Source organism: Chiloscyllium punctatum, chromosome 4 (genome assembly GCF_047496795.1).
Source record: "Chiloscyllium punctatum isolate Juve2018m chromosome 4, sChiPun1.3, whole genome shotgun sequence".
Classification (NCBI taxonomy): Eukaryota; Metazoa; Chordata; class Chondrichthyes; order Orectolobiformes; family Hemiscylliidae; genus Chiloscyllium; species Chiloscyllium punctatum.
Window position 1 is genome coordinate 22,288,146 of NC_092742.1, and position 18,591 is coordinate 22,306,736.

At 43.1% G+C, this 18,591-nt stretch overlaps 1 protein-coding gene across 3 annotated transcripts in view; it reads right to left on the minus strand.

The window, feature by feature from the left end:
- The window catches only part of rps6kl1 (ribosomal protein S6 kinase-like 1), a 42,892-nt gene extending 25,140 nt beyond the window's left edge, over positions 1-17,752 (minus strand). For 2 of the 3 annotated variants that reach the window (XM_072568240.1, XM_072568238.1), the window contains exons 1-3: positions 17,339-17,752; positions 5,516-5,852; positions 1,990-2,114 (exon numbers count right to left, since the gene is read on the minus strand). In XM_072568240.1, coding sequence (XP_072424341.1) covers positions 1,990-2,114; positions 5,516-5,798 — 408 coding nt within the window. In that variant the 5' untranslated portion in view covers positions 5,799-5,852; positions 17,339-17,752. Of the gene's footprint in view, positions 1-1,989; positions 2,115-5,515; positions 5,853-11,037; positions 11,157-17,338 lie in introns of those variants that run through there. The other variant, XM_072568239.1, reaches the window with a different exon arrangement.
- Positions 17,753-18,591: the final 839 nt, after the last annotated feature.

Below are 18,591 nucleotides of genomic sequence, written 5' to 3' on the forward strand. Positions count from 1 at the left end.
GAATTCCTGAATAGGCCCCTAACAGGAGATCTTCTCCAAGAATCTCCAGTGTAGTTTTTAAAGTTGGTAATTTTTAAATCTGATCAGCATTGGCAGATCAGGCTTCTGATCCTGACTGGAACAGCTGGACCCTTTGAGTCCACCCCTACATATGACTTGGACATGCTAGTTTTGGAGAATGGTATGGTGATTGGGATGACGACAGAGGTCATTATATTAATTCTCCACTATTGATTATCATTGGAAAGAATGTCAAAATGGGGTATAGAGAGGTGCACATTAGTACAGTTGCAACTTGTAAATTCAAACATATTGGGGTAGAAGTGCTGATTCAAACTAAGAATGAAAACCACTGTAATGATAATAGACTTGTAGTTTTATGGTTCCACTAATATAGATTTGAAAAGTGCAGGAGCGGACGAGCACGTCAGGTTAGGCAGCATCCAAGGAGCAGGAGAGTCGACCTTTCGGGCATATGCGAAGGATAAATTTGTGGGCGGGGGGGGGGGGGGGTTTGCTGAGGGGAATATAGGCTGGAAGGTGACAAGTTGATGCAGATGGAGGTGATTGTGATAAGTCGGTGGGGAGGAAGATGGACAAATAGGACAGGTCAAGAGGGCAGTGTTGAGTTGGAGGGTTGGATCTGGAATTGGGAGGGGGGGTAGGGAGTTTGGAAACTGGCGAAGTCAATGTTGATGCTGCATTGTTGTAGGTGGAAGATGAGGCATTCTTCCTCCAGTTGGAAGGTGAGTTTGATTTGGTGGTGGAGGTGGCCCAGGACTTGCATGTCCTTGGGGGAGTTGATGTGGTTGGCCACAGGATGGTGGGGTTGGTTGATGCATGTATCCCACAAATGTTCCCTGAACAGCTCTGCGAGCTGGCATCCTGTCTCCCTGATGTAGCAGAGACCATATCAGGAGCAATGGACACAGTAAATGAGGTGTGCGGATGGAATAATGTCACATCTTCTGCCTTGGGACCCTCCAACAGCAAAGGTCAACTTCACCAGTTCCCTTATCTCACCTACCCCTACCTCATCCTAGATCCAACCTCTAACTCAGCACCGCTCTCTTGACCTGTCCATCTTCCTTCCTATCCATCTGCTCCACTCCCTCCACCAACCTATCAACCTATTGTTTTCACCCCCAGCATTTATCTCTCAGCCCCTTTCCCCCGTCCATATTCCTATGAAGAGCTCACACTCAAACATTGATTCTTCTGCTCCTCTGATGCTACCTGACTTGCTGTGCTTTTGCAGTGCCACACTTTTCGACTCCAACTCTCCAGCATCTGCAGTCCTACTTTCTCCCATCAACTAATATAACCTAAAGTCCCATTACATATTTTAAAAGAAGCAGGCATCACAGAAGAAATGTACAACTTTCATCAACACGAAAATAGCAGTGGTGTGCTCATAAACACTTGTAAATAGTATGATGAGATGAAAAATTCTACCATTTGAATTAAAATTGCCTTCTGCCACTTCTTATGATTATTCAAAATTAATAGACTTAACCATAAACACTATACATATTATATGGGGGAAAATATGATATATATGATGGATTACGCCCACACATTATTTTAAATAAACATCATAGGTTCAGCCTTGCTGACTATCTGGATGCAAATAACCCAACCTTCTTAAATGTAAAATCAGTACTCTATGCAGTACAGTTCAATTGGATGCACAACTGTATGCTTTCCAGGATTAACCATTCTGAGCCAAACAATGGGTTAACAGAGGAATATTATATGGATGACACCAGTCTTCAAATGTCCTAACATAACAAACATTCATGGGAGCGGTCACAGCAATTCAGAGATCCCAGGGAGAGAAAAGATCCATGGCTAGCCTAACAATAGAAGAGAGAAATCTTAGCAAAAAGGACTGAATTTTTCACAAGAACTCAGCCTGCTCTCCATCTCAGTGAATTTAGTACTACAACACTTAACATCAGTTGCCAGATTCTGTGCAACTCTTCATACCCCAGAATCATCGGTACCATTTCCTAAGCTTCCCTGTAAGTGAGAGTTGAATATTTCCTCAGCTCGCTTCAAATACTGGGTTGTTTTTCGTTTCACAGCTTCACGGCGCTCTTTGTTTGGATCAACTGTAATAAAAAAAAGCAGAACAATGAAAGTTGCTTGAGCCAGAACGATCAATGAATTAGGTGAGTGGCACACAATCTTCACATCTGATGATTGAGAAATTGATTGTTCTGTGCCAACATTGGAAGAAATGCATAATGCAAGAATGACCCTCCATCACCACAAAAGGTTTGGAAATATTAGGGGCTCAAATTATGTGGCTAAATTAAAACTATAACAGATAGGAGCAGGCCCATTAAGTCTGCACTACAATTCATTAAGGTCAGGGCTGATCTATTGTGGCCTCAACTCCTCTTTCTTGCACATCTGCCATAACCCTCATTTCTATTGTAGATCAAAGTCTGCCCAACCCTGCCCTAAAAATATTTAGTCACCCAACCTCCACGTTCCCCAGGGTATAAGTGCTAAATCTCACTATTTCTGATAAGACAACTCAGGATTCGTTTGCATCACCATAATTGTCTCCAATCACAGTCAACTGCACCCTATTTGCCAACAGACGAGGAGATAGAATATGTCAATGCTGTTCTTGGTTTCTTTCTAAAGTTCAAGACTTCGGAACTATAAATGCAATGGCCCTGACAACCTAATAAAAACAATTTTACGATTCCAGGTACAAATCACATTCTGGAAACCCATGATAGCTCTCCAATTCACATCAAGAAGAATCACCTGCTTGGAAAGCAAAGATGCTACTTAGAAGAACATGGCACATTTACAGCACTGAAGGGAACTGTCTATGCAAGCAGTAAAAAAATGTTATCCAGCTTAATCCCCACTTTTCAGATTTTGGATCTGCAGCATGTGCACTGAGAACACTATAACTTAAATTTTAAAAAGGACAGTCAGAATTTTGTTTCTATTATCCTTTCAGGCAGTGAGGTCCAGATCCCAAACACTCTTTAAATGTTCTCAGTGCTTGCATAGACAGTTCCCTTCAGTGCTGTAAACATGCTATGTTCTTCTAAGTAGCATCTGATCTCCTCTCTAATCCTTCTGACAGTTCCTTAAAATTGCCATCACCTGTAGAAACTCTTGTTGTTTGTTGTATGGTCCTTGCTTACTGTCTCCTATTCTCCTGATTAACCTTTTAGTCATTCTCTGACCTTTATTTCTGTCCAATAGCCTGATTTGCCAGTGATCTTTGTGCAGTTGTATACTTTCACCTCTAGTTTGATGCCTTCCTTAACACAATCTCAGAGTTAATTGAAGGAGCAACAAGCACTGTGGATAAAGGGGAGCATGTTGACAGACGGAATTAGATTGCTAGAAGGCCTCTGACATGGTGCTACCTGAAGGTAAACAAGCTGATAGTGTTGAGAATAACATATTAGCATGGATAGAAGATTTCATAGTTAACAAAATGTATGAATGAGGCTTTTTATGATTGTCAGGATGTGACAAATCAAGTTGGCATAGATTTGTACTAGGGTCTCAGCTTTTTAACATTTATATCAAGTCTTGGTGCACCTCTGAACAGGAGGCCTGGGTTCAAGTCCCATCTGGTCCAGAGGGGCGTGTCATAACATGTCCAAATAGGTTGATTTGAAATATGGAGGAGAGTAATGGTATTGTACATAAATGTACAGAAGAGACAAACGTGTGTTTGAAGTTATGCTGTGAAGAGAACATGAGGATGCAGAGTGATATAGGTAAGTTAAATAAACCAAATTCTAACAGATGGAGTAAAATACGCAGCTGTTCACTTTGGCAAGAATAAATTAAAAAGTAAAAGCATTACTTAAATGGAGAACAACTACAGAATTCCAAGATGCAGGGAGATCTAGGTGTTCTAATGCATGAGTCACAAAAAGTTACGCCTGCAGGTACAGCAAGTAATTAAGGTGGCTTTTGGAATGCTATTCTTTGTTACAAGTAGAATTGAAGATGAAATTATGGATATTATGCTTTTGTTGAGGGCATTGTGCAACCACATCTTGAAAAAAAAAAATTCCTTTTGTGCACGAGTCCAGAATTTGATTGCGTTGTTTTAGAATTAAGGGTTGAGTTTTTAGGACTGATGAGAATAATTCTTCACTACAGAGCATTATGCAAGTTGGAACTCATTGTCTCAGAAAGCAGTGGAGGATGGGTCATTAAGAATACTTTTAATTCAGAGGTAAGTAAATTCTTGATAGGCAAAAGGAAATGGGGGGGGTAGTGGAGAATGTGGAATTCTAAAAAACAGATCAGATCTTAGTGAACGGTGGAGACTCTAGATGGGCCAAATTGGACACTATTGCTCCCAAATGGGATGTGTGCATGTACATCCATGATGCTAATTTGGAATCACAAATGAAATAGCTAATTGCTGAGACAGCAAAATTGTATAATATCAGATTTAGCTGTTGTTCACCATGGAAACAATATGTATCAACTTTCAATATTTTCACTCTACGCATTTATTCTGAATTTTCATCTTCTTGCTACATCTCTTGCTCCTGCCACTAATGTAACTTTCTCATATTTAAAATAACATGTCATTTGATTACCAATTTTTTCCCAAATATATTTATTGACTCTATGGTATGTTGCAGACCCCTGGGTAGTGCAAAACGTCAAGCATCTCACCAAAGGAGCCCTCATCTACCTTTGAGCTTGTAGAGTGAAATCGCCAGGCTGCTCAATATGAAAAACATCCCGAATAAGTGCCATCCTGTTTGTACAAACTTAGAGTGAGCAGACTAATCTCTGTCACCATGAGGTAGAGGCACTGAAATCAATTATAGTTTTCCACACATGACCCACCGTCAGGATCAGTTGATTTGTTATGCTTTAGGCAAAGCTAGTTAGCCTAGTCAAGCATCATCTCTCTTTTTTTAAACTAATTAAATATATTAATAAAAGGTAAAAGCAGTCCTGACAACTTCATGGAAAAGGAAGAAAGCACTCAATCTTTCCTACATTGATCATGCAGAAGTGGCATATTATATTTCAAGTCTATTCAAATGAGTTATTGGTTTAAAAAGTTAAATTATCCAGATCCAATTGTTCTTCTACTGTCCTGAATGTGGTAATGTAAGTCAGGGACTGTAACCCTAAGCAATCTGATTAAACTGACCACGTTCATCACTATCCTGGTGGGAATCATTACCTCAGTACAGATGCATGATCAAAACTGGAACCAATCAGACTGATATGACTCAGTACCATTACAGGTAATAGATTTACAGAATGAGTCATCACTGACGATCAACAAATGATAGACTTGCCAAGTCATGTGAATAATTAAATTCACTGAGCAAAAGAGGACTCCAAAATGTTTATGCTACAAAGATTTCTATAGGACAGCCTCAACTTCAACAATAAATACATGCACATTTTGGTCTTCATCCTTAAGAAACTAACCTGTCCCAAATTACTGTGGATTAAAACATTTGGAAGCACTAAATGAAATGTATACCTTGCACTCCCTTCAGGAGCAGATCCACACCATTCTTGTAATAGTTAAACGCAGCCTCGTAATCCTCATTAACCTCTCTGTCCAAGGCTAAGCGGATCTGCTTCGCCGCATCAACAAGGTAGTCTCTTTTGGTCGTTGTGCTTCTAGTTGCTTGCTGGGTCTCTGAGATACTGGGAGACACTCTGCTCCGGATCTGCTCCAAGTAGACGCGGGCCTGAGACAGGGGACGAGAGCAGGGTTCAGCATCTTGTCCAGGTGGCCTCCCTCCAGGGAGGCTGTACATGGTCAGTGTTTCAGTGCACACAGGCTCTTTTGCACTCAGTCCTGCTCAGCACCGCTGCAGCCGAAATTGAAATCAATCAGCCGAGTCGAATGACAAGAGCAGAAAAACAGAAAAGTTAATTACAGCCTTCATTTTTATTTCATGTTATGATAAAAATGGGAGGCATGGAATACTTCTAACTTGATCTGCAACAATCAGTCCCTGAAGGGGAATGTGCACAGAATCTCTATATTTTGTGGTAAGCCTGTCCAACTCCTTGCCATAGAAGGGCAGGTCCAATAGTATTATTTCCATATCAGACAATTATCATCACTTTGTCCTTCAAGATTGATAATTTCTCACAACTGTACTGAACAAGTGTTTTCATAGTTAGTACTTTGAGACCACCCACCTTTAATTAACCCACATAGATGTTAAACTAGATAGATTACAGAAGCACAAAATACAACAGACATCAACTACAATAAAGATATGAAAATTGGCAATTAAGTTTCCAAAAAAATTTCACAATGAGGTAGCAATAATAGTGTGCCTTCAACAGGTTTCCTTTGCATATACCTTAAACGATGATCTAAATCATCAAATTGAAAAGCATTTCTGTTCATATCAAGCCCTTTTACATCACTGTTTTTCACCTATTTGGACAATGAGTACACAGTCAGCTGCATACCTGGTTGAAATTGCTACTTCATCAAATGTGCAAGTTTAAAAAAAACTTAACACTTGTGTCACACTTTCAGGAGCACAAAATATCTGAAAGTGTTTTGGAGTCCATTTTTAAAAAAAAATGCACCCATTACAATTGAACTCAAATGTGGGAGAAGCTATTACAAACAGCACTAAGATAAATAGGCAGACAATCTAACTTTTTCATAAACAAACAAATGATGCTATTTAATAAGGATTGTGGAAAATGTTGAACTAGGGACTATAATAATAAAGGCAATAAGTGTCCAAGTCTGAATTGTATGTGATCTGAATAGGATCATGGTGGCAATGCCGTCATTTTTCCTTTGAGGTGAAGCAAATCAGAAGTTTGAATGGTGCTGTTGAAGAAACATCCATCAAAGTTTCACCTGCACATCCACCAATATCATTTATTGTATCCGTTGCTCCCGATGTGGTCGCCTCTACATTGGGGAGACTGGGCGCCTCCTAGCAGAGCGCTTTAGGGAACATCTCCGAGACACCCGCACCAATCAACCAAACCGCCCCGTGGCCCAACATTTCAACTCCCCCTCCCACTCTGCCGAGGACATGGAGGTCCTGGGCCTCCTTCACCGCCGCTCCCTCACCACCAGACGACTGGAGGAAGAACGCCTCATCTTCCGCCTCGGAACACTTCAACCCCAGGGCATCAATGTGGACTTCAACAGCTTCCTCATTTCCCCTTCCCCCACCTCATCCTTGTTTCAAACTTGCAGCTCAGTTACTAACTCCTTGACTTGTCCGACCTGCCTATCTTCTTTTCCACCTATCCACTCCACCCTCTCCTCCTTGACCTATCACCTTCATCCCCTCCCCCACTCACCCATTGTACTCTATGCTACTCTCTCCCCACCCCCACCCTCCTCTAGCTTATCTCTCCATGCTTCAGGCTCACTGCCTTTATTCCTGATGAAGGGCTTTTGCCCGAAACGTTGATTTCGCTGCTCGTTGGATGCTGCCTGAACTGCTGTGCTCTTCCAGCACCACTAATCCAGTATTTGATTTTCAGCATCTGCAGTCATTGTTTTTACCCTGTTGAAGAAACAATGCAAGTTGTTTCATTTCAATCGCATACCTATCTGCACATGGGTAACGCAGGGAGTGGATGGGGTGCCATTCAAGTAGATTGCTTTGCCCTGAATGGCACTGAGCTTTTGGCATGTTATTGAAGTTGTACCCAATTAGGCAAGTGGGCAATATTTCATTACACTGCCAGCAATCAGAAGGTAACTCACTAGTTGTAGGATACCCAACCTTTGACTTAAGGTTACAAGTTTATATAGTTCGTGCAGTTTCTTAACAATGGTGATTCCTCAGGTGATGGAGACAGTGAGGTATTAGCAATAACTAGACTAGAAATTCAGAGGTGGATGCTGGATTAGTGGTGCTGGAAGAGCACAGCAGTTCAGGCAGCATCCAAGGAGCAGCGAAATCAAAGTTTCGGGCAAAAGCCCTTCATCAGAAATAAAAGCAGAGAGCCTGAAGCATGGAGAGATAAGCTAGAGCAGGGTGGGGGTGGGGAGAAAGTAGCATAGAGTACAATAGGTGAGTGGGGGAGGGGATGAAGGTGATAGGTCAGGGAGGAGAGGGTGGAGTGGAGGTGGAAAAAGAGATAGGCAGGTAGGACAAGTCCAGACAAGTCATGGGGACAGTGCTGAGCTGGAAGTTTGGAACTCGGTTGAGGTGGGGGAAGGGGAAATGAGGAAGCTGTTGAAGTCCACATTGATGCCCTGGGGTTTAAGTGTTCTGAGGCGGAAGATGAGGCGTTCTTCCTCCAGGCGTCTGGTGGTGAGGGAGCGGCGGTGAAGGAGGCCCAGGACCTCCATGTCCTCGGCAGAGTAGGAGGGGGAGTTGAAATGTTGGGCCACAGGGCGGTGTGGTTGATTGGTGCGAGTGTCCCGCAGATGTTCCCTAAAGCGCTATGCTAGGAGGCGCCCAATCTCCCCAATGTAGAGGAATCCGCATCGGGAGCAACAGTTACAATAAATTATATTAGTGGATGTGCAGGTAAGATTTTGATGGATGTGGAAGGCTCTTTTAGGGCCTTGGATAGAGGTGAGGGAGGAGGTGTGGGCGCAGGTTTTATAGTTCCTGCGGTGGCAGGGGAAGGTGCCAGGATGGGAGGGTGGGTTGTAGGGGGGCATGGACCTGACCAGGTAGTCACTGATGGAACGGTCTTTGCGGAAGGCGGAAAGGGGTGGGGAGGGAAATATATCCCTGGTGGTGGGGTCTGTTTGGAGGTGGCGGAAATGTCGGTGGATGATTTGGTTTATGCGAAAGTTGGTAGGGTGGAAGGTGAGCACCAGGGGTGTTCTGTCCTTGTTACGGTTGGAGGGGTGGGGTCTGAGGGCGGAGGTACAGGATGTGGATGAGATACATTGGAGGGCATCTTTAACCACGTGGGAAGGGAAATTGCGGTCTCTAAAGGAGGAGGCCATCTGGTGTGTTCTGCTGGTGAACTGGTCCTCCTGGGAGCAGATCCGGCGGAGGCGGAGGAATTGGGAATATGGGATGGCATTTTTGCAAGAGGTAGGGTGGGAAGAGGTGTAATCCAGGTAGCTGTGGGAGTCGGTGAGTTTGTAAAAAATGTCAGTGTCAAGTCGGTCGTCATTAATGGAGATGGAGAGGTCCAGGAAGGGAAGGGAGGCGTCAGAGATGGTCCAGGTAAATTTAAGGTCAGGGTGGAATTAGTTGGTGAAGTTGATGAATTGCTCAACCTCCTTGCAGGAACACGAGGTGGCGCCAATGCAGTCATCAATGTAGTGGAGGAAGAGGTGGGGAGTGGTGCCAGTGTAATTACGGAAGATCAACTGTTCTACGTAGCCAACAAAGAGATAGGCATAGCTGGGGCCCATATGTGTGCCCATGGCTACCCCTTTGGTCTGGAGGAAGTGGGAGGATTCGAAGGAGAAATTGTTAAGGGTGAGGACCAGTTTGGCCATACGAATGAATGTGTCGGTGGAAGGGTACTATTGGGGACGTCTGGAGAGGAAAAAACAGAGGGCTTGGAGGCCCTGGTCATGGCGGATGGAGGTGTAGAGGGTTTGGATATCCATGGTGAAGATGAGGCGTTGGGGGCCGGGGAAACGAAGTCTTGGAGGAGGTGGAGGGCGTGGGTGGTGTCTCGAATGTATGTGGGGAGTTCCTGGACTAGGGGGGATGGGACGGTGTCGAGGTAGGTAGAGATGAGTTCAGTGGGACAGGAGCATGCTGAGACAATGGGCCGGCCAGGGTGGTCAGGCTTGTGGATCTTGGGAAGGAGGTAGAACCGGGCAGTGTGGGGTTCCTGGACTATGAGGTTGGAAGCTGTGGGTGGGAGATCTCCTGAGGTGATGAGGTTCTGTATGGTCTGGGAGATGATGGTTTGGTGATGGGGGGGGGGTGGGTGGGGTCATAGTCGAAGGGGCAGTAGGAAGAGGTATCATCGAGTTGGCATTTGGCTTCAACGGTGTAGAGGTCAGTGCGCCAGACTACCACTGCGCCCCCTTTATCCGCTGGCTTGATGTCGAGGTTGGGATTGGAGCAGAGGGATTGGAGGGCTGCACATTGTGAGGGTGAGAGGATGGAGTGGGGTAGACAGGTTGAGGCGGTTAATGTCCCGGTGGCAGTTGGAAATGAAGAGTTCGAGGGCAGGTAATAGGCCAGCGCGGGGTGTCCAGGTGGATGCTGTGTGTAGGAGGTGGGCGAAGGGGTCCTCGGAAGCTGGGCGGGAATCCTGATTGTGAAAGTAAGCTCGGAGGCGGAGGCAACAGAAGAATTGTTCGACGTCACGACGTGTATTAAATTCATTGATGCGTGGACGGAGGGGGATGAAGGTGAGTCCTTTGCTGAGGACTGATCATTCGTCCTGAGTGAGGGGAAGGTCTGGAGGGATGGTGAAAACTCGGCAGGGCTGGGAGCTGGGATCTGGTGTGGGTGTGGAACCTGTAACTGGAGTGGGTGTGGTGGTGGGGGGAATGTACACAGAAGCGAAACACATTAAGTCAGCTGATGGAATGTGAATTTTTCAAGATTCCAGACCCACAGCAATATGGTTGACTCCTAACTGCCCTGTGAAATGGTCTACCAAGTCATACTCAAAGGCAATTAAGGCTGAGAGAATGCATCATCATATCATTTGTTCACTATAAAACAGAACTGAGCAGAAACCACTTCCCTGGAGTGTTAAACAAAGAAATGGTGCCTTGGCTGGGAGGTTTGCATGCAATGGAAAATTATTTGCCACTGTACTCGTTGAGTCTTGGAGCATAAAACAGTACTCATTGCACACTTCAAAAAAAATGATAAATTCTTCAATATTACTGCACATCTGACAGTAATTTCCATGCATGTGAGCAGTACAGATTCAACATACATTGATTTCAAATTTCTAGCTTGTACAAGCCTTATCCAATGTCCTGAAAAGGTGCATGAACAGAAATTAAAATGATTTGCCTTTTAAAAAATACATTAAGATCATGCATAAAATGTTTCGCTGCGGCTTTTAAATTTAGCTAAGTAGAAATAAGGTAGAGTCTGGAGAATTGCAAACCTTGGCATGTTGTAAAACTGTTGCAAACAGAAGTAATCCTCTAAAGAAAAACAACAAAGGCTGATCCATACCAGACTTGTCGCTTACATTTCAGCTGTAGTGAGGCTGAAAACCATCTTGCCACATCTGCAGCAATCAGCACAGCAAGAGTTAACAGTAAAATTGACGGCATCTGCAAGATGGAGACAGCCCACACACATAGCGAAAGCTACATGCTCCTTAAACACACAACGCTTAAATTGGATTGGTAGCTGATGTCGTCAGCCAGTTGTAACTTGCACAGGGAAGCACCCACCTGTGGGAGCTCTCCCACTCTTCCACATGCCTCATACAAAGGAATGAGGCAAGCAGCATTCAATAACACCACACACTTGGCACAAGAACAGTTGTAATTGAGCCAATTTAAAATCAAATTATGCATATAAATAAAACTAATTCTTTTCAGTTTTGAAAAACAAAACAACTGTTTGAGAAGAGCTCTTACTGCACAATAAATCCCATACTTAACTCCATCTAATTATCATTCACCATTATCTAGCAGGACAGAAAATGGCTACATTTACAAAGCATAAACAATCACCTACATCATTATGAACTTCAATCATTTTCTGAAATGGATAATTCACCATTTTTGACAGATTTCACCTCATCTGGGATGGAGACACTACACAGATTCACAAATGAGCAAATTCTGTAGAAGCCATACAATGGCTTGAAACATTAATTACTCTTTCCAGAGATGCTGCTAGACCTGTTATGTTTCTCCAGCACTTTGTGTTTAATTTCAGATCTCCAGTATTCACAATATTTTCAAATATTCTTTGACTGTTTGACTCAAGTTTGTCATTTAATCTTTATGTTTTTGACCTTTAGTCATGAGTCAGGTTGTTACCTGCTAACAACTACATAAGCAATGTTATTTTAGATAACTGCTTTGGCTCCCTTCATAAATTTATTTTGTTGGCCAAAAAATTACTTTTAAAAAACACTTCATTATAATTCTAAAGCTTGAGTGTACAAAACTGCATAAATGTTTTGATAGTCTAATTAATTCTGTAAGTTTATGAAAATAATTGTTCCACTGATGTAATTAGTGATCTCCATAACTTATGTATAAGATCAAAGAGACAGAAACAGACCATTCTGTCCAATTCTTCCATGCTGACCAGATATCCTAAATAAATATAGTCCCATTTGCCAGTATTTGGCCCATATTTCTCTAAATCCTTCCTATTCATATACCCATCCCGATGCCTTTTAAATGTTGCAATTGTACCAACCCCCATCACTGCCTCTGGTAGTTCATTCTACATACACACCATCTTCTGATGAAAACCTTCCCACCTCACCTTAAACCCTTCTCCTCTAGTTTTAGATTCCCCAGCCTGGGGAAAAGACCTTGGCTAATCAACCCAGTTTCAAAAAACCTTTCAATTTCTTCAGACCTTCCATTGCTTCGACAAAGCATCATAGACACGCATGTTGTAAAAGGGGATTAAAATTTTTTTTAAAGATTAAAAGGCAGAATACAATCTGTGCCTTTCAACCATTAGCATATACAATCCAACAGATTATAGGAAAGATACATGCTCATTGTCCAATCATTTTGAGAATGCAAGAAAATTATAAATCTCTGCTTTATATAAATGCTTCCTGTAAGTAGGGAAAAGGATCTGCATGTGCACATGGAAAGCAGATCATCTCAATAGTGATCCTGAAGTTCTTCATATTTTAAAATAATAAAAACTGATGCATTTCAATTCAAGTTCATCCTGCCCATCACTAAACAAAACAGGGGCTGGTGCCAGCCTTTCCCCACCCCCAATAACAGGTGCTAGCTTCTGGTGTCAGCCTCTCCTCACATTCACTCACAATACTGGACTTTGTTTGCATTCCAAAGGAGGAGGAAAAGGTCTACATCATCAGCTCCAGCCTCTCTGACCTAGTCATCAGTGAACAAATGCATTGATTTTGGTGTTAAACAACCCAAAAAGCAGGGCTTTCATTGGCATCTGTGGCCTGTCAGCTGGCATGACAGAACATGTGCAGGGGTCATTACTGTTATGCCTCACTGCTGGAAATCAAGCCCCGCTTTCCACAGCATGACAAAATTAATTCTAAAACATAGGCAAATATTCCCCGATTTACCATTGGCCCACTGCTGTTTGTTATCTATATCAATGATTTGGATAGGAATGTACGAGGAAGGACTAGCAAGTTTGCAGATGACACAAATACGCGGTATCGTGGACAGTGAGGAAAGTCGTCAAAAATTGCAGCAGGACCATGATCAGCTGGGGAAGTGGGCCAAGCAATGGCCAATAGAGTTTAATATTGACAAGTATGAGGTCTTGCATTTTGGAAAGTCAAATCATGGTAGAAGTTTCATGGTGAATGACAGGGCCTCAGAATGTAGTGGAACAGAGGGACCTTGGAGTTCAGGTGCACGGTTGTCTGAAAGTAGTGTCACAAGTAGACAGGGCAGTGAAGAAGGCTTTTGGCACAATGGCTTTCAGTCAGAACAGTGATTGTAGAAGTTGGGAAGTTATGTTGAAGTGGTACAGGACGTTGGCGAGGCCGCACTTGGGAGCATTGTGTTCAGTTTTAGTCACCTTGCTATAATAAGGATGTTATTAATATGGAAAAAGAGTGCAGAAGAAATTTACAAGGATGCTGCTTGGACTCAATAGTCTGAGTTATAGGGAGAGGTTAGACAGCTAGGACTTTTTTCTTTCGAGCATACGAGACTGAAGGGGGATCTTATAGAAGTGTATAAAATCATGAGAGACACAAATAGGGTGAATGCACTCGGTCTTTTTCTCAGGATTGGGGAAATTGCAGACTAGAGGGCATCAGTTTAATGTTAGAGGGGAAAGAATAAAAGGGAACCTGACGGGCAACTTTTTTTTTAACAGAAGGTGGTACGCATATGGAATGAGCTGCCAACGGAAGTGGTTGAGGCGGGCACATTAATAACATTTAAAAGGCATTTGGATAAATACATGGATAGAAAAGGTTTAGAAGGATATGGGCTAACTGCAGGAAAATGGGGTTAGCATAGATGGACATTTTGGTCAGCATGGACCAGTTTGGGTCAAAGGACCTGTCTCCATGCTGTAGAACACTGACAGAAAACACAGACCAGGTTTCTGTACTTAACAAAAACAAATATTTATCACAAATAATTAGACTGTTTCTACAGGTAAAACAGTTACGAACTGACAGCATGTAATTCTAATAATTAAAACTCGATGCCCTTATAAACTCTCCTTTACATTCAGGCACACAAGGGGAAAAATGGGGATCATGGACTGAAGGAAGACTGGAAAGGTAGTTAGTGGACAGCGAAGAAGGTTACCTCAGATTACAACGGGACCTTGATCAGATGGGCCAATGGACTGAGAAGTGGTAGATGGAGTTTAATTTAGGTAAATGCGAGGTGCTGCATTTTGGGAAAGCAAATCTTAGCAGGACTTATACACTTAATGGTAAGGCCCTCGGGAGTGTTGCTGAACAAAGAGACCGTGGAGTGCAGGTTCATAGCTCCTTGAAAGTGGAGTCACAGGTAAACAGGATAGTGAAGAAGGCATTTGGTATGCTTTTGTTTATTGGTGAGAGTATTGAGTACAGGAGTTGGGAGGTCATGTTGCGGCTGTACAGGACATTGATTAGGTCACTTTTGGAATATTGCGTGCATATCTGGTCTCTTTCATATCAGAAAGATGTTGTGAAACGTGAAAAGGTTCAGAAAAGATTTACAAGGATGTTGTCAGGGTTGGAGGATTTGAAGTTATAGGGAGAGGTTGAATAGATTAGATTAGATTAGAATATTTACTTCGGCCCAACAAGTCCACACCGACCCTCCGAAGAGTAACCCACCCAGACCCAATCCCCTAAATTTACTCCTTCACCTAACACTATGGGCAATTTAACATGGCCAATTGCCCGAACCTGCACATCTTTGGATTGTGGGAGGAAACCGGAGCACCCAGAGGCTGGGGGTATTTTCCCTGGAGCGTCGGAGGCTGAGGGGTGACCTCAAAGGTTTACAAAATCATGAGGGCATGGATAGGATAAATAGATAAAGTCTCTTCCCTGAGGTGGTGGAGTTCAGAACTAGAGGACATCCATTTAGGGTGAGGGGAAAGATAAAAAGATATCTAAGGAGCAACTTTTTCACGCAGAGTGTGGTACGTGTTTGGAATGAGCTGCCAGAGGAAGTGATGGAGGCTAGTACGACTGCAACATTTAAAAGGCATCTGGATGGGTATATGAATAGGAAAGGTTTGGAGGGATGTGCGCCAGGTGCTGGCAGGTGGGACTAGATTGGGTTAGGATATCTGGTCGGCATGGACGAGTTGGACCGAAAGGTCTGCTTCTGTGCTGTACGTCTCTGACTCCATGATTCTATAAGTGGTTCTTGAGATGATTCTTGTGTTGATCAAAATGCTCCTTCTTGGTCGCCCTTCTCCAGAAGTTCCACTATTTTGCAAGGATAGTGGCTGGTTCACTTTTATAAACGATGCCTGACTTATCGATTAAAAATCATAGTTTACATAAACTATTGAAGTAAAGATAAAATGTTTTTTTGTCAGACCTAAAGTGACTTTCCCTGCAGAGAACAGAGAGTGCTTCTGAGCTGGTGATGACTTCCCTATATCTTGTTCACAACCCCAAACAGTTCAGCCACCTGAGAATCAGTCACAAAGGTAGTTGTGAAGCAGAAGCTTGTTGTCCACAACCAATCAGTTACTGGTACCAACCAAAGCTCCATCTGAACACAAATGCTTGGTATTAGTTCATCTGCAACCAAACTTTGATCACTGCTCAAACAGGCAGCTGTGTAAACAGTGCTTACAATTAGCATCAGTTACTTGTTTTCGAAACATGCAGCAATCCTTGTGTTTTTTAAAATGCAGGTCTGTCTGTATTTCAGTTCACAATTAAAAACACAAAAATAAAGAGACTGGTCTTGATATTACAATTATTCATGCAAATTACAAATGATAGCCCACATGTACTACAGTCATCTGACAAAACAGGTAAGACTGGAATATCCTGGGTGTTCAGACAAATCACAGCCCACAGAGGAGAACAAATGCACTAAAAACATTTCAAATCAACATGCATCACTTTCTTGTTGCACGATCCTCCACAACCTAAACGTACCTTCCTTTTATGGAAAAATACAGCTGCCACGAATTATGGAACTTCATAGAACCCTCTACTGCATGGAAGTAGGCCAACTGGCCCATCAAGTCCACACCAACTTTCTAAAGAATAGCCCACCCACCTTATCCCTTTAACCCTGCTAATCTAGCTAACTTGTACATCTTTAGACTGTGGGAGGAAACCAGACACCTGATGGAACCCCACATGGACACAAGGGTGGCATGCAAATTCAACACAATTACCCAAAGATGGAATTTAACTGAAGTCCCTTGTGCTGTGAGGCAGCAGTGCTAACCACTAGGCCACCGTGCCAACTTGTTTGAGAGAGGAGCAGAACTCTAATTTTTATTCACCAGGCTACTGTTTTGGAACAAGGAAACAAAGCACCATTTAATGAAAGAAACCAACAAATGCCTCACACAATCAAAGTGAAATACTGCAGTTGCAGGAAATCTGAAATAAAAGCAAAGTGCTGGGGCAACTCGAAAGGTCTGGCAGCCTCTATGCAGATAGGTGTCGAACTAACGTTTTGAATCATATACAACTTCTTCATGTCTAGGTTTTCCAGCACTTTGTCATTTTCATGGCTCTTCAGATGTTGACAGTGTCAAATTATAAATTCACTGCATAACAGTAATGACAAATTTTAATTTCATTCAACATCCCAAATAGCTTGTCTGACACTTTCCTTGAAGCCAGTGTTTTTTTTTAAAACGTATGCTAATACAAGTTAATTAGATACTATCATAAGTGTTAATTTGCTAAATCTTCCCGTGGCACTCACAGCTGTTGCTCTCAACATGACACACATTTAAACAGCATCGACAGCAGATATTCAAATTTGGTTATCTGTCGAGAGATTCCAGGTTGGATTCATTTCTCGTTTCGTTTTATTCGCGATTAATTAACAAGCATGTGCGGAGTTTTAACATTTGGAACCGAGTTAAAGCTCTGCTCCAGGGACCCTGTAGTACAATGTTAGCGTCCCTGCCTTTGAGCCAAAAATATGAGTTCAACTTCCACTTGAGGTACATCCTAACACATCTGAACGGGATGATCAACAAGATCTATAACTCTGCCCCAACAATGATGCATTCCATAATTCTGGTATGGGAAGAAGTGGACTTACCTTAACGATTGAGGATTTAAGAAATCGGTTTCGTTTTTCAACAGATATCGAGGGGACAGGGCAAGGTTTATGAGGTATGTGTTTCCGGCCACTGAAATATGGGCTGTGTGTGTCCCCTTCTCCTGGAGGGTGGGTGTCGCGGAGACATCGCTGGCTCCGAGGCTCGACTGCCCCAATACAACCTGCAGACTCTCTCACTCAGCAAGCGCCAGGTTACAATGTAACAACAAACAGCAACTGTATCGTTTTTGCCTGCTACCCGACTTCATTGCCGACCAGCTCGCTCCTTCCCCAATACACAAAACAGATTGTTTTTTTTTCCCCCGTCTGGTATATTTACCCGCTTTGCAGCCCAGCAATCTCCAACTACTGCATCCTTTAACACATTTTTCCCCACCCACACCGACCACTTTACGGCAAGGCTGTAAAGTTCCCCCAAAACACACACACACACACACAAAGCTTCTGCTCCGTCTGCAAATGTTGTCGCAAAAAGAGACTCCGAGGGCAGACACAGCACTTTGATTGATAGCACTGACGGATGTCTGAAAGAGTCGGTCATTGAGTCGTTTGTCAGTTTAGAATATTCCTGGGGAAAAAAAAGACACATTTGAGCTTCGACAAAATGTGTCTGTCTATTTTTCAGTAATACTGTAATCAAGTCAGTGGTTTCCTTTCGTGCTGTGGATTTATTGAACAGTTTAGGCCGCGGATGAACTAGACTGCAGCGGTATTTGGTAAAGAATACAGTACAGGGTATTCCTCACTTAATCGGGGAACCGGTTTTGTTTTGACAAAATGGCATCCCTTCGAATGTTCTCCTGTCGAAAGGGATGGTATTTGGGAAATGAAAGTGCTGGGGACTCCAATGTACAGGATGGGTCAGACCAGTAGGTGCCACAAGTTGTATTGGGTTTTCCTTTTTGGATACGTCAATTTTCCTTTGCTTTTATCTCCGCCGATCTGTAACCATTTGCTCACCATCCGAACCCAGATTTTTTTAAAAAAAATTAAGATTCCCGACAGTGTGGAAACAGGCCCTTTGGCCCAACCAGTCCACACTGGCCCTCCGAAGAGAAACCCACCCAGACCCATTCCCTCCGACTAATGCACCTAACACTATGGACAATTTAGCATGGCCAAACCACCTGACCCGCGCATCTTTAGACTGTGGGAGGAAACCCATGCAGATATAGGGAGAAAGTCGCCCGCGGCTGGAATCAAATCTGGTGCTGTAGAGGCAGCAGTGCTAA